This window comes from Copidosoma floridanum, unplaced genomic scaffold, assembly GCF_036245765.1.
Source record: "Copidosoma floridanum isolate Cflo_tuat_1 unplaced genomic scaffold, Cflo_Japanese_pri ptg000011l, whole genome shotgun sequence".
Lineage (NCBI taxonomy): Eukaryota > Metazoa > Arthropoda > Insecta > Hymenoptera > Encyrtidae > Copidosoma > Copidosoma floridanum.
Window position 1 is genome coordinate 7382125 of NW_028321888.1, and position 14809 is coordinate 7396933.

Genomic DNA, 14809 nt, shown 5'->3' on the forward strand with positions numbered 1-14809 from the left:
ACGTATAATGAAACAGTCATTTGAACAAATTCTTTTTTCATTGTAATGCAATTGAAAATAGATGATAAGTTTTGTTAACATAATAAAGCACCACTTTTAACATCAGAAATTCATTTTTGTATGACAAAATTCTTTAAAGCTCTTTAGTTATTGACTATTTCACCATTAGGACAAAACTAAAAAGTGTGTTCCGTCATTGGTACTTTCACCTAATGTGGTATTTGTATATTATATTTGTATATTATATTAACCCTAGAATCATTAGTTGACTGGTTATTGTGTTAATTACAAAAACATGTACTTGCCTCATGATTTTATGGAGTTAAAATCAATGCTTGTTGTTACTGTTTTCTAAATAAAATAATTACTTTATAATTTATGTGCATTCATTATTATTTTGGATACATTTTACTAACGAATATGTATTCTTAAGTTAAAATGATGTTCTGTTTGCTAGTCATAGTATGATAACAGCTATTTTGCACATAACTTTCTTTTCTAATCAACTAAGCGTTTCAATGACTGATGGATAAGGCTGTCAGATAGTGGTTTATATGGCAAACGAGAATAATCATACAAGTATTACAGAAATATACAAAATATTTTAATTTTTGTTTTTTAATCTTATAAAAAACATACTATACAAAACTCACTAGTCTGACAAAACAGCTTTCTGCACCTTATTCGAGGTGTTATAGTATTGATAGGCCTTGTTCATGTTGATTTGATAATATAAATCAATAAGTTGTTAAGAGGCTTGTGAATAGAACTAAAAAACTTTTTTTATCAGGAATTAAATCATAATAAAGTAAAATTTTTCTTAACAGACGATTAAAGTGCACTTTATAATAAAGGAACTAATAACTTATTACAAAAATTTGTGTGACTACGACATTGTGGAATAAGTTTGAGACTTTTTTTCCACCATTTTTATACTTTTTTGACACTTGAGTAATACATATTTGTTGATAGTTCTCTGTACTAAGGATGTAGTAAGTTATTTTTTCTTCACACCAATATTAAACTATATACGGACAAGACAACAAATAACAATTAATACTAACCTATTGACGTTTTGCCGTTGTTCAAAATACTCATACTCTGTATCAGGATAAGGCAAATTTTCATCTTCATCTTTTTTGCACTTCCTTCCACAAAGGTAACCAGCCATAAAGCCAACAAAAAGAGCTGCCAAAGCTCCAGCAACTACTGCTATTACTAAGGTTTCTACAGAATATTGTGGAAGTGGAGAGTCTGCTGCTGAAACTTCTGGTCCTAAGGCATAAATAAATTTATTGAATTAGATAGTTCAAACTTTATTTTTATACTAAGAACTTCGATGCATAATTTTTGTAAATTAAGGGGAATTTTATACATATTTTTATTGAGCAGAACTCTCATCAAATAGTTTTTAGCTAATGAGTTTGTTCAAAGTCTACGTAAGTTTGATTTTTAATGTGTAGTTAACATTTCAATTTCAAGGAAATCAGTAGTATAGTTTTCAACTAAATAAATTGATTAAGTCAAAGCTAATACATGTCCCTTATAAAAGTGTCGTGAAAAAATTTTTTTCCTTTTTTTTATTATTATAGGAAATGTAAAAGCATACATTTTAAAAAAAAAAACTAATACATTATGTTTTTTAACTTTGATGCTACGGAGAGTTAGAATTTAATTAATAAAATCTGCAAATTAGACGGCATGTTATCTAAAAAAAATTTTTTTCATTTCATTTTAGTTGTACATTAACTACACTTATCAAATAAATTGTAACGATACTCTTGCACGAATGAAGAAAGCGAAAACGATGACCATACTCCAAAAGCTCACAAGTAAGCAACGTCAAATAAACTCAAACTTAATGCAACAAGAGCTATACTTTGCCAAATAACAAATTGTCAATTTGTTCTACTTTTTTTAGAACTAAAATGTTATATCACATACGTTGTATAATAACAATATTATAAGGTCTATTTACATTTGACAAATACTTCTCATTATTGGGCAAAATGCATGTGAATGTGGATTTTTCACTATGATGTATATCGATACGTACACGTGTACACAATTATTGTTTTTCTTAGCATGTTATAAAAATAGAGGTATTTAAATAATACTAACTGAATATCAACATTGTATACTCCTAATTGAATGAGCATGGAAAAATTAATTAAAATCAATTATGTAAAATGAAGGAAGCAATAATCAGTTATGCAGTTATGTATAAAAATATGACATGATTATATTATGCTCAGTCAAAGAACAACGAATGTATCCTTTTTACTATAGACAAGCACAGTACCCCCTTTTCTTTTCATTGAAATAAACACGTTGTTTCGATAAAATTAACTCATGCATTTTAAATCTAGTCCATACCCCATGTACACTAAAAAGAATTAGATGTAAATTAAACTTTCCATCATTAAACAACTTCTATTTAGGTTTTATTTTTTTAATACATTTGTTTTTAAATTGTTGCATAGATATCTTATTATTAAACAGTTTTTAAAAATAAATTAATAAGAATCGAGAAAATTCAGAAAAGAAAATACTCAAATTATTTAATAAAATCTAAAAAAAATTGACGTTTAATTAATTTTTACGTATTAAACACCATAACTATTTTTTTCTTTAATGCACTTTGTTTAATGCACGTTAAAAGTTATTTTTACATTCGCATGATTATAATTCTTTATCCTATCTTGTCACAAGATTATTTCAATAGTTTTTTTTTGTATTCATACATTGATTTTCAATTTAAATGCAGTATGTAATAATATATCCCATCAGCTAAAAATTTTACATGAATAAAAATATACAGATTAAATAGCTTATTTAGTTAAAGTTTGTTAAAATTAACAATCGCTTTTTCAACAATATTGTTAATTTCGTAACTATTGTCACGTTACATTCAAATATTGATTCCATTTTCACTTTTGCATCTTAAAGCGAAGTATAATTAACCCTGAGAAAAAAGTGGCTTTCTTATCTTAACTTTGACCTTGAGATCCGTTATTTGTTATGAAAAAGCTAATCATAAAGGAAATTGTTTTGTATGTATAATAAAATTTAATGAAAAAAACACTTTTCGTATTTAACATTATGTATGTTATAAGAACGTTCGTAGTAATTTTTTTGATACTCAAAAAAAAAAAAAAAACATTTATTATCTAAATGTTAAGAGTAATTTGAATTTTTTAATAAGATTTGTAGTAAGTAAAAATTTTAGGTAGAATAAACGTAATAATATTGTTTTTTTGCAAAAGAAATTGGTTATTTTAACTTTCATAGAACTAGTTTCATGGCTTATTTCAAAAATTGTGCTTATAAATTGTTTGAGTAATGAAGTACACTATTAAAAGTCTCAATACTTTGGTGTTTAATACTAAAAATTCTTATCTGTTAAACATGACTTACGATAATACTGCCATCATCAAAAAATGTTTATGGTGATTAAATAGTTTACCACACCTATATTCGTTTACCGACCAATCAAGTGCAATGAAATAACAAATGTTTGAACGTATTTGTAATGAAAAGGAGCTAGAAAATATATAGTTAAATAACTATATACTTAATACATACCAACATGAAGTTATAGTCTATTATTTAAGGAGGTTTGGGAGTATCATTCAGAGAGGCAAGGAACGGGGAATCCTCCTGCCCACGCACCTGGGCCGCCTTTACCGCGCACCTCCTTTTGCACTCTACAAACTTGAAACTGTACGACTATAACTGCTTATGTTTTTGAAAAATGCCTGGCAAGGCTTTATTTTTTTTGTCAAGCATCTTCCTTTTATACTCAGTTATCTATGGAAACGTTTTTTTTTTTATTTTAACACATTTATTATATACCTTAATTTCAATTAAAAGGCGAACCTAACCTTGCTCTCTCATAAGAAACCGTGTTAAACTGCCAATATTTCATAATTTTTTTCTCGAAAATTTCCCGTGGTAAAAAATCTGGAAAAATTCATGCGCACTCCTAAAATGTTTAAATATAACACACATTTTTTTTTTTTTCACGTTTCTCCATTTTTAACTTTTCTCCCAAACCTCCTTAAGACAACGATCGCTACATTTTAACAAATTGTTTATTTAAAAAGAAAAGTTAATAACTGACTGAACATTTTTCTTATCTATTGTTTACTCTTAAAATATGATTGCTGTTTTCTGACTTATTAACATTGAGATTTATTAAATGCTTGCAGTAAAATTTATCTTAATAAATATTTTAAATGCGATAAATATCAGATAATGATCAAAAATACAATGCATTAAATTTGATACAAAGTAGACACAAGAATGTTTGAATCAAGAACGACACTATTGGTCAAAAACTATGTAACAGACAAATATATTGAACTCACTATATTATATTCTATAAGAATAATATATTATATTACAAAAAATTCACTACGCAATAAAGGCAAAACTTAATATTTCACCTGTTGCAGTTGGTTTCTTTCATTAGTCATGTTGGAACCTTCTCAAAAAACCAAAAGAACCTTTAACTACTCTAATTTTTGATTAATTTCTGTTTCAATACTGTTGTCGAACACAACAGTTAGTAGTAGTGTCGGTAAAGATGTGTGGCTTTTAAAAAAAGACAATCAACAAATTCAATAGTACTTCTCTTTCCTCTGCTTAAAAAGTCTTGCAGAGATTTTTACACCTGCATTTAACAGAAAATAAGTATACTGAAATTGCCTCAAATTTAATAGCGATTGAAATTAAAGATTTATGGGTGCAGAATAAAGTCCCAACTATCATAAAAAGTAACATTGTATGTAAAATGTTGAAATTTGATGCAGAATACATAAATATAATGTCATAAATACAACATCATTGAAATACGACGAAAAGGAATTCATTAAAAAACATGTAGTGCACTTTTACTGCATGACTGTTCTTTTTATGAATTTATAATAACATTTTCTTATTTTATCAATACTGCATTATTTACTTATTCACGTAAACTTCTTGTATAATTTGTTATTTGATTTAAAATACTTAAAAAAAAATTATAATAAAAAGTATATTTTCAAAAATAAATGTTGATGTTCCGGATAGATCAAACTTGTACTTTTAAAGTGAAGTATGTGAATGTTTGTCTGTTATGTATGTGTAGTGAAGTAAGAAAAATGTGCTCAAACAAAAATGAAGAGCGTTGTAACTTAAAAAAAGATGTTGTTGATTTTTGTTAAAAAACTTTTAGTTTTGTCACTAACTTCAATGACTATGAGTCACATTTTTGTTTAGCAGCAATAAATATTCTTAAAATTCGATAATTTCCCGAAAACTTTTTTTTCTTTGCGCGAAGCTGATTTTGTCAGCTACATTTTGGTGCCGAAACGCGGGACTTACATTTGTATCGGGGATTCGTGCAAGAGAGAACATAAAAGAAAGCAAGCGACTCCAGAGCAGTGATTCTAACAACCAAGAGTTCTCGCGCAAACGCACAACGATTTTTCTCTCTCCACGTCAGGCAGGCACTGCCAGGCAGTGGAGGGAGAGCTCTCCCTACCGTACCTTTAACCTAAGCCCCGCCCACTTTCACAGCTTAAATATAATCTAATGCTACCAGGTTCCGTAGCTGTCGTAGTCGAGTGGGTAAACTCTTTTGCCCACGCGTTGAATCTGACAAACTCAGGTTCAAGCCACGATTCCGACTTTTTTTTTTTCTTGTTAATATTAATTTAAAATAACTATTTATAGTTTTTATTATTGTTTAAATAATAAATAAAAGAACTTACTTCATTATTTCAAAATCCTTTTTTTTTAATAAAAATTGAAGATTAAGTAAAGAATGATACTGTTTCCACACCACCTTGCGGTAAGTACCCTGGCGCGTTTTTTTTTTAAGAAAAAATTATTTTATTATTAAATAATGACTAGAAAGTTGAAAAGGAAAAAATGTAATTGGATTAATACTTAATCAAAGTGTTTATAATTTGACGACTACTATAGCTCTTAATTTTTTCTTCGAGTGGTTTCCCCACGTAGGCCTAGTCCACTCGTTATTATGTCTGTATCAATTTAAATAGTTACAAGTTAATAGAAAAAAAAAACGTTAAACGCAACAGATGAAATAATAATGTATATTACAATATATAAGTATTAATAAGCTTTGTTAGATTGTACAATAAAATAATATTTACATTATTGATTCAGACATTTGAAATCTTTAAATAAATAACTTAAGCATTACATCTATACATGACTAGCTAATAAGCACGTTTGTAATACTGCATCAATGAACATAATACTGATTATTTCATGCATAACAAGCAAACGAAAAAAACGAAAAACAGATGTGAATGAAAATATTTACAAGACTATTTACAAAATCATTTACTTTGAGGTTCATGTTTTGAAGTGATATCAACTTTATGTTTATACATCGTCGAATTGAATAAATCAAGATGATTTTTTGTTGCTACAAAATTTAATGCAGTTATACCGCGGACGGGAAAATAAGAACGAATGAAACAAATTAAATCTAATAAATCAATTTCCATTTTATTCCTTTTTTTTTGCTTGACATCAGTAACAATCGAAAAAACTCTTTCTGGCTCAGCATTAGAGTGCGGCAAAGTTAAAACAGCTTGAATCAATATTTTTAAATTTGAAAATAATAAATTACCGTTTTCAGAACGCATATTAACAATCTTATTCCAAAATACATTGACTTCTCATTCACACAATTCAGCTTCATCGTTAACAAAACACGTCGGCAACAACGCGATTTCTTTTTTTAATAATTCATAGTTGACATCGCTGTACGGGAAAAACCTTTCAAGATCTTTTACTACGTTCGGGTTTTTACTTCAAAACTCGTTGCTCAAAGCATTTGCAGGTTGTAGAAAATGAAGTAAATGTGAAATGTCATCATTTTTGAAAAAAGATTTCTGAATTTCTGTTACCGCTGTTGTGTAAAATTTTAAACAATTTTCTCGAATTTCTAACTCATCTGTTTTTGGAAGATTCTGCAAAATCGAAGCACATGCATCACCAACATCTACATCTTCTAATGGCTTGTAATCTTTATTACTCACTTTGTAATTACTATCTTTGGCGATTTCTTTTATAGCAGTGGCATTAAGAAAATTTGAACTAATAGACGTTAACATTTCTGAACATGAGCTGCTGACTTTGTGAATGATAGTGTTTTTTGTTTGAAAAGTTGCATTAAACTTATTAAAGTGTAATAAAATGTAGTTTAAAAATTCCAAATATGCTATTACTTTATCGTCGTGTAACAAATTGTTTATAAAATGTGGTGAGCTCTTCTTTTCATCATTACCACTGTTGGGCGGACTTTCATGACATTCGAGAAAGAAAAAAGACTTTACAGCTGGCAAATTGTCAAGAACGCGATCAGTACAATTACGAAGAGCGAGCCATCTGGTGTTAGCTAGCTTTAAAATTTTTTTAGTCGAAATTTGATAAAAAATTTGAAAATCTTTAAAATTAACGCTTCTTTTCGAGCTGTTGGAAAAATACTTTGAAATGGCTTGAAGCAACTGCTGGCAGTCTACTGGAATACTCGCGCAACTTTTTTTGGCAACTAACGCAGATGTATGACATACACATGGTAGTAAAATAACATTAGGAACTTTTTTTTTTAACAAAGTAAAAAAAGAATTTTTTGAACCCGTCATAATACTCGCATTATCACAGCCTAAACTTGTAATATTTTGAAGAGGCACTTCATTCTTTACGAAAAAACTTTCAAATGATTCGAAAAGTTCCTTAGCACCACATTGTCTTGCGTCTAATTCAATCAATGTTAAAAGATGTGATGCAAATTTACCATCCTCGGGATCAATATAATTTACCACAACACACAAAATTTTTTTCAAAGTGATTTCCGTTGATTCGTCAATCAAAACGGAAAATCGTTGATTTTTTAAAATATTTAATACTTTTTGTCGTTCACAGACGCTCAAAACATTAGTAATCAAACTTGCGCATTTGTCTTTTTTCATGCCCATTTGTGCAACGATCTCCGGCTTTTTACACATCTTCTGCATAAAAGGGATGAGATCGTTAACAAGCTGAACAGGAACGTTATGTTGTGCTAAAAATAAAGCGGTTTGTAACTCATACTCTTTAACTAGAATGTCATTTTCTTCTTGACTTACAACAGAAATGTTCTTCTGTTTTATAGCAACGTTAACATTATCTTTATGTATTTGAGTTTCAGCGTGCCTGATCAAATCTTGTTTATTGTAGCACGTGATATTAACACCGCAAAGGAAATAGTGAGCAGGTTTTTCGAGATTCATTTCATCTTTGGAAAGCCAATGTTTGAATTATCCGTGCCACTTTTTGGTTTCCGCTTTGACGAATTTTTTGCATTGGAAGACATGTTGATTTAGTTTGTTATTAAAATATTGTAAAATTGTAGTAATAAATTAAAATAATATGAAATTTAGACAATAGTAAGGGAAAAAAAATTTACAATTTATGTAAATGATAAAAGCTACAGTTTAATAATTTATAAAAAAAACTAAATAATTAAAAAAAAAAAACTTTTTGGAAATTAAATACTCTTTTAAAACTGCTGAAAATGCTGCTTTTTTAAATTTTGATAAACCTTACCACTGCAAAAAAAACTTCATATTTTGTAAAGTTGCATGCAGCAAGCAAAAAACAAAAAAGTATCAATTTAATGTACTAAATTTTCAATAGTTAGCTCTTCAAAAATTAAGAACTCGCAAAATTGCATGCACTTGATAAACTGTGAACTTAAGAAGGCTTTTTATTTATTTATAAGTTTCAACTAGACTACCAAAACGTTTAATTAATGAACAAAATATGAAAAAGTTCAGTAAAAATTTGAAGATAATTTCAGAAAATTTACACATATATTACTTTTTTAATTTAATGAATTTCAGTCAACATTTGGATATAAGATATACAAACGTACTTTTCAATTTAAAAGGAATCGGAGCAAAACGTATTCGCAATTTTTAGAATTAATGAAATTGTGGATAAAAATTATTACTAGTACATTTTAATTATTTTTTCTAAACAAAATCTTGGAACTTTTTAAAAAATTCGGAGAAAAAAAAATAGATTACCTATACAGTACTCCTGTTGACCTAAAGACTTGATAAAGAGCCTTTTTAAAATATATTTGACGCACCACTATCTGATTTTTTATAAAATATTTTATAAATTCGTAACACATGCAAACGGCAGCTTACATTCAAAAGCTATTAATTAACAATCACTGTCCGTACACTACATTATAATAATTAAAGAGCGCTTGTTTAAAACGCGCAAAAAGCATTAAAGATGTCTGCCAGAAAGCATTTAAAACTAGAAACACCACTACAAAGCACTTTCATTAAATACAAATATCTACCACCAAAGCAATTACTAACAATGCACAGAAAACATGCAGAAAGCCTGCTAGTAAGTGTTCACCTCTATATTTTAATATCACTAAAAAGCATCTTGATCTAACACAGATATTTACCACCAAAACACTTATTAACAATGCGCAGAAAACATGCATTAAAGATACGAGACAGCATTTAATACTATAATTAAATGACTAAAAAGCACTGTATTCATACACGAACATCTTCCACCAAAGCAAGCACCTACAACACTCGGAAAGCATGAAATAAGGCTGCGAGTAAGTATTTATCCCTACAGATAAACAACACAAAAAACACTTTCATTAAAAACCATAAACACTCGCCACTTGTAGCATTACATGCAATACGAACTAAAAAGCACAAAAAGAAAATACTCGATGCACCGTTACACGGAAAATAATCAAGCACGATTTCTCAAAAAATATCTACTCCAGCAAGCATGCTATCTTGGTGACTACTCGAAAGCTAACTGACTAAAAAACAAAACAGCAGTTTGCGCGAATGTGCATCTTACTGTATAGATGACTACAAGAGCTGAATTCAAAACAAAACAGCAGCTCGCGCGAATGTGCATCTTTTTCTAAAGTGCGTGACTTGAAATATATGTGTATATAATCAAAACAAACAACTCGCCAAGAGTTACGACGAAAGGACATGGCCTATATTGGGAACAACTCAAGAAGAAAAAGAGCATTATGTTTTAATCAAATAACACATTTCTTTTCCACCAGTCTGATTTGCGTTTCTTTTCTTTTTTTTAATAATTTTATTGTGACAGATTGATTATCATATGACTGGATCTTTTTTGTTGTGTGATTAGCAAAGACTGGTCATATTATTTCTTTGGTAGGGTTTTTGAAAAATCTTATTCGTATAATAGTAATATTGTAAAATAAAGAAAACTTGTAAAAAAATCATAATTTTTTCTTTTAAAACTAACGTACCACGAGGTGGTAAAAAATGGGTATTTTTTAAGTAACCTAACTATTAATTTCATTATTTCTAATAAAAATAATTTCGAAATAATTGAGCAACAGATTTTCATTGAATGCATGAGCATTGAAAAAAAAATTTAAAAATTAAATATTTATTAGTAGCCTTAAATTAAATAAAACAATAAAAAACTTGTAGTATAAGTAGTAACAAGAAAAAAAAAAGTCGGAATCGTGGCTTGAACCTGAGTTTGTCAGATTCAACGCGCGGGCAAAAGAGTTTACCCACTCGACTACGACAGCTACGGAACCTGGTAGCATTAGATGATATTTAAGCTGTGAAAGTGGGCGGGGCTTAGGTTAAAGGTACGGTAGGGAGAGCTCTCCCTCCACTGCCTGGCAGTGCCTGCCTGACGTGGAGAGAGAAAAATCGTTGTGCGCTTGCGCGAGAACTTTTGGTTGTTAGAAACACTGCTCCAGAGAACACTTCAAGAACACAGCACTGCAGCAAAAATGACAGCAACGACTGCAGCAGTAACCGTGAAAGCGAAAGCAGCAGCATGGTCGGTGCAGAAGACGAGCCACCACCACAAACTCCTACATGATTTCGTGCACCATACCGTGTGCCGTCACCTTGTTACCCTTACCCTGCTGCATGGCAGTGCGTTTGCGCACGCTGTCTCTTCATCGTCCTGATCCTGTTAAGCAGCAGTGCGTTCGCGCACGCCGTCTCTTCATCGTCCTGATCCCATTAAGTGACAGTGCGTTCGCGCACGCTGTCTCCTCATCGTCCTGATCCTGCTGATAAGTGGCAGTGCGTTCGCGCATAGCGTCTCCTCGTCGTCCTGATCATGTTACATGGCAGTGCGCTCGTGCACGCCGTGTCCTCTTCATCCAGTCCTGTTAAGTGGCAGTGTATTTGCACACGCCGTATTCTCGTCGTCCTAATCCTATTAAGCAACAGTGCGTTTGCGCATGCAATCTCCTCGTCGTCCTAATCCTGTTAAGCGGTAATGCATTTGCGTACGCCGTCTCCTTCACTTTCTGATCCTGCTAAGTGGCAGTGTATTCGCGCACGCCGTATCCTCGTTGTTCATCTCCTTACTTTCCTGATTTTTCTGAGTAACTGTGCGCTTGTGCATGTTACATTCTTTTCCTGCAAGTAATATACCTGCAGCTGCATTCAGGTCGTACATACCACTTTAATTGTCTTTATTGTGTTAAAGTATAACAGTGGGACAAACGTGCGAGTAACATTGTTACCTGACTATGTAAAGGTGCAATATATTGTATTGCATCATCTACATCATTAAGTTACATATCGGTGACATAATTACCTTTTCTCATGCAACTTTAAAAATAAAAATGTTCTGCTACCGTCAGGTTTTAAATATTTATAATAGAACTAGAGTACTGTACACATTGTAATCTTGAGTGGGTGCATTTACTTCAAATGAATATGTAAATTCAAATTGATTGTCCATGAGCATGGATCAGATTTGCTTTAAGTATGATAGTCTCGTCAGCCATGTCACTGACTGGTGATCCACCGTGAACATGGTTGGTAAACGCTTGGTGAGAGAGGTCGGGCCAGTCAGTGGTTACGTGATACAGGATACCAGGCTCGCGACGGCAGGGAAGCGCACCCCGAGCAGTGAAGGACTCGGACATCTATTCTGGGATCAATCTAGATCGCGACGGCAGACATGCGCTTCTCGAGCAGTGAAGGTCTGAGAGTGCTGGCAAGACGAAGTCTATCGTAAGAGAGGTTTAGATTTCATTGGTGGGAAGCCGTATTAGTTGACCTCATGCGAGCAAAGTCTTTTCTTGTAGGCTTAACACATCAGTTATTGATATTATCGAGATCTTTAAAACTGTCTGTTAATTTATTCTACTATTTTTAGTTGTCAATTTAGTATAGTTAAGAACAAACATTCGTTATAAGGTGTAGATTGCTTAGGAAATGAGATAAACATGTGAATGCACATGAAGTTTGAGTGCGTGTTTTTGCAGTATGAATGCGATACAATTGTGACACACTTATTAGTAACAAAAGAGCATGTTTTTATTTTTGTATCTTTGAAAAATCATAGTCAGAATCTTCCAGAAGTCGCTTATTACAGCTAATAAAAAAAAATGGCTTATCTTTCTTGAATTTTTCAAACTTAGACTTTTGTAATCACAATCTTCCAGAACTATCTCAATTCAAATGGTTAATTCAAGAGAAGTTTTCTTTTGTTTCGATAGGGTTGGCACTTGGACAGAGAAGTCGAAAGTGAGATCAATCTGTGGCTTGATTGGCAGTGATACTCACCAAGGAGTCTCTGGTTTACGATGGATTATAGTTTGAAACACATTTTATTTAAAAAAATTGGTGGCTGTTGACATCTTAATTAAAAATTAGAAATTTTGTATGATTTCAAAAATTGGAAAGTGTTTGCAAAGACAGTCGTTTCAACACTCACGATTGAAAGGCGTCGTTTGTGTGAGCTGTAGTGTTACGAAAACTGTGAGAGTTATCGGGAGCACATCCCTTGTAGATCCTAGAGGCACAGAGTAACAAGCGTAGAGGCTTGTTGCGGACGGTTGGCTGTGAGGCCATTGTCTTGGCATATTTTAAGTTGTTGAATGAAAGACTTTATCTTTTGAAATCAATTTGTTTTCTACGAATTAAATGAACCCACCCATCAATTGTAGACTATTTATAATTCATCATGATGTTAAGTTTGAGTTGTTCGACTCTATGAAACTACTCATACCCTTACCACATTATTCAGTTTTAATATATGGTACAAACCTCATGTTTTTATGGGGAGGAGGATGTTCGGGATGGATAAAACTTATATTTTTAAAGTAAAATATGTGAAAGTTTGTCTGTCATGTATGTGTAGTGAAGTAAGAAAAATGTGTTTGAATGAAAATGACGAGCGTTGTCATGTAAAAAAAGATGTTAATTTTGGTTAAAAAACGATCAGTTTCGCCACCAACTTCAATGACTCTGAGTCACATTTTTTTTGGCAGCAATAAATATCCTTAAAATTTGATAATTTTTCAAAGATGCTTCTTTCTTTGCATAAAGCTGATTTTGTCAGCTACAGTTGATAATATAAACAAAAAAATAAAACTATAATAAATAAGAAATCGACTGCTTTTCCTTTTTTTTGTTTTATCCTTTAAATGTTTAATTTTACTCGCTTATACCTTTAAAAAGAAATAATCTTTTTGAACGCGTCTGGACTTTAATTAAAACTTATTTGTAGCACTTTTTTCTGGCAACACCCAAAACTTTCATTTTTCCCATATCCAGGACATGTACTCTTACATACAATTATTATATATTTATTATATTACTAAGTAGTAGTTTTAATTTTTTTAAATTTTTTTTCCAACTAAAGTCTATAACAAAAATACTTAACATTTATTCATAATGTATGGACCGATTTGATCTATGACCTCATTTGACTTTTCATTAATATTGTTGAGAGGCTTTGTAGGGAATGGAACGAATAATAATCCAACTCGACAAAATCAGAGCTATACGTTAGATTTATCAAAGCATCCTAGCCAAACCCTCTTGGTTTTTAAGGTGGCTCATAACAAAATTGACCTACCTTAACTATGACTGAAACTTGGAGGATTCATACTTCGGTATGAAACAAATCTCCTCTTAAAATTGTAAAACACATCACTAGGCAAAATTTTGTAAACAAGTTGCTGGAAAATTAATGTTCAACATGCATAAACAAACATATTGTTATGAACCAGATCCAAATTCAGTCTGCTTGGATAGTAACGTATGTATTATTTTAAGTACCTCGATCAAAGAAAAATTTCTTTATTCAACAAAATTTTACTATCTACCTTATTCAAACGTACATACACGACAACGTACTGAATGTTGAGTACATCTCTACCAAAATTCAATAAATAAATATCCATCTGGTTCAGACCCTCATCACAACGGGGCCCCAGCTAAATACGGCACCATCGTGATGAGCCACCTTAAAAATTCACTAAAGAAACCTGTAGTCTAGAATTATCATAGCTTCGCTCAGATGCGTACGTGCCCCTCCTCTCATCCCTTTGAGAACGAGCTGGCCTTCGAAATTCTCTGTTCTTCCTCCTCCTTCTATAATGTCCCTTTTTTCTTCTACGGAAGTGGTCCTAACGAACCTGTCCCATGCGGCTAGTTAAGTTTTTAGTTGGTAGGCACACCGGATGAATCTGACACTACCACCAGAACAGCTGGGGTGTCTATGAAGATTATCCCTCTTCGTTCCATTAAACAAAAAAAAATTAGCTCATGATAAACAGTGCCTTTATAACTCCACCAAACACTTAGCCTCATCTTTCTTGACATAAATGCAAACTTCAGAACTATTTATGAAGCTTCTCTGACATTAAGGGTAGAAAATTAAAATTTTCCATATTATTTATAAGACCGACTGCGTCTTATAGCTTACTAACATTATTTAGAATATG

General features: G+C 31.4%; 1 protein-coding gene across 1 annotated transcript in view; it reads right to left on the reverse strand.

The window, feature by feature from the left end:
• Positions 1–14809, reverse strand: part of Sema1a (semaphorin 1a) — a 610859-nt gene that overhangs the window by 95834 nt on the left and 500216 nt on the right. Inside the window, exon 10 of the mRNA XM_089589929.1 lies at positions 1065–1275. Within this exon, the coding sequence (XP_089446055.1) occupies positions 1065–1275 (211 nt within the window). The remainder of the gene's footprint in view (positions 1–1064; positions 1276–14809) is intronic.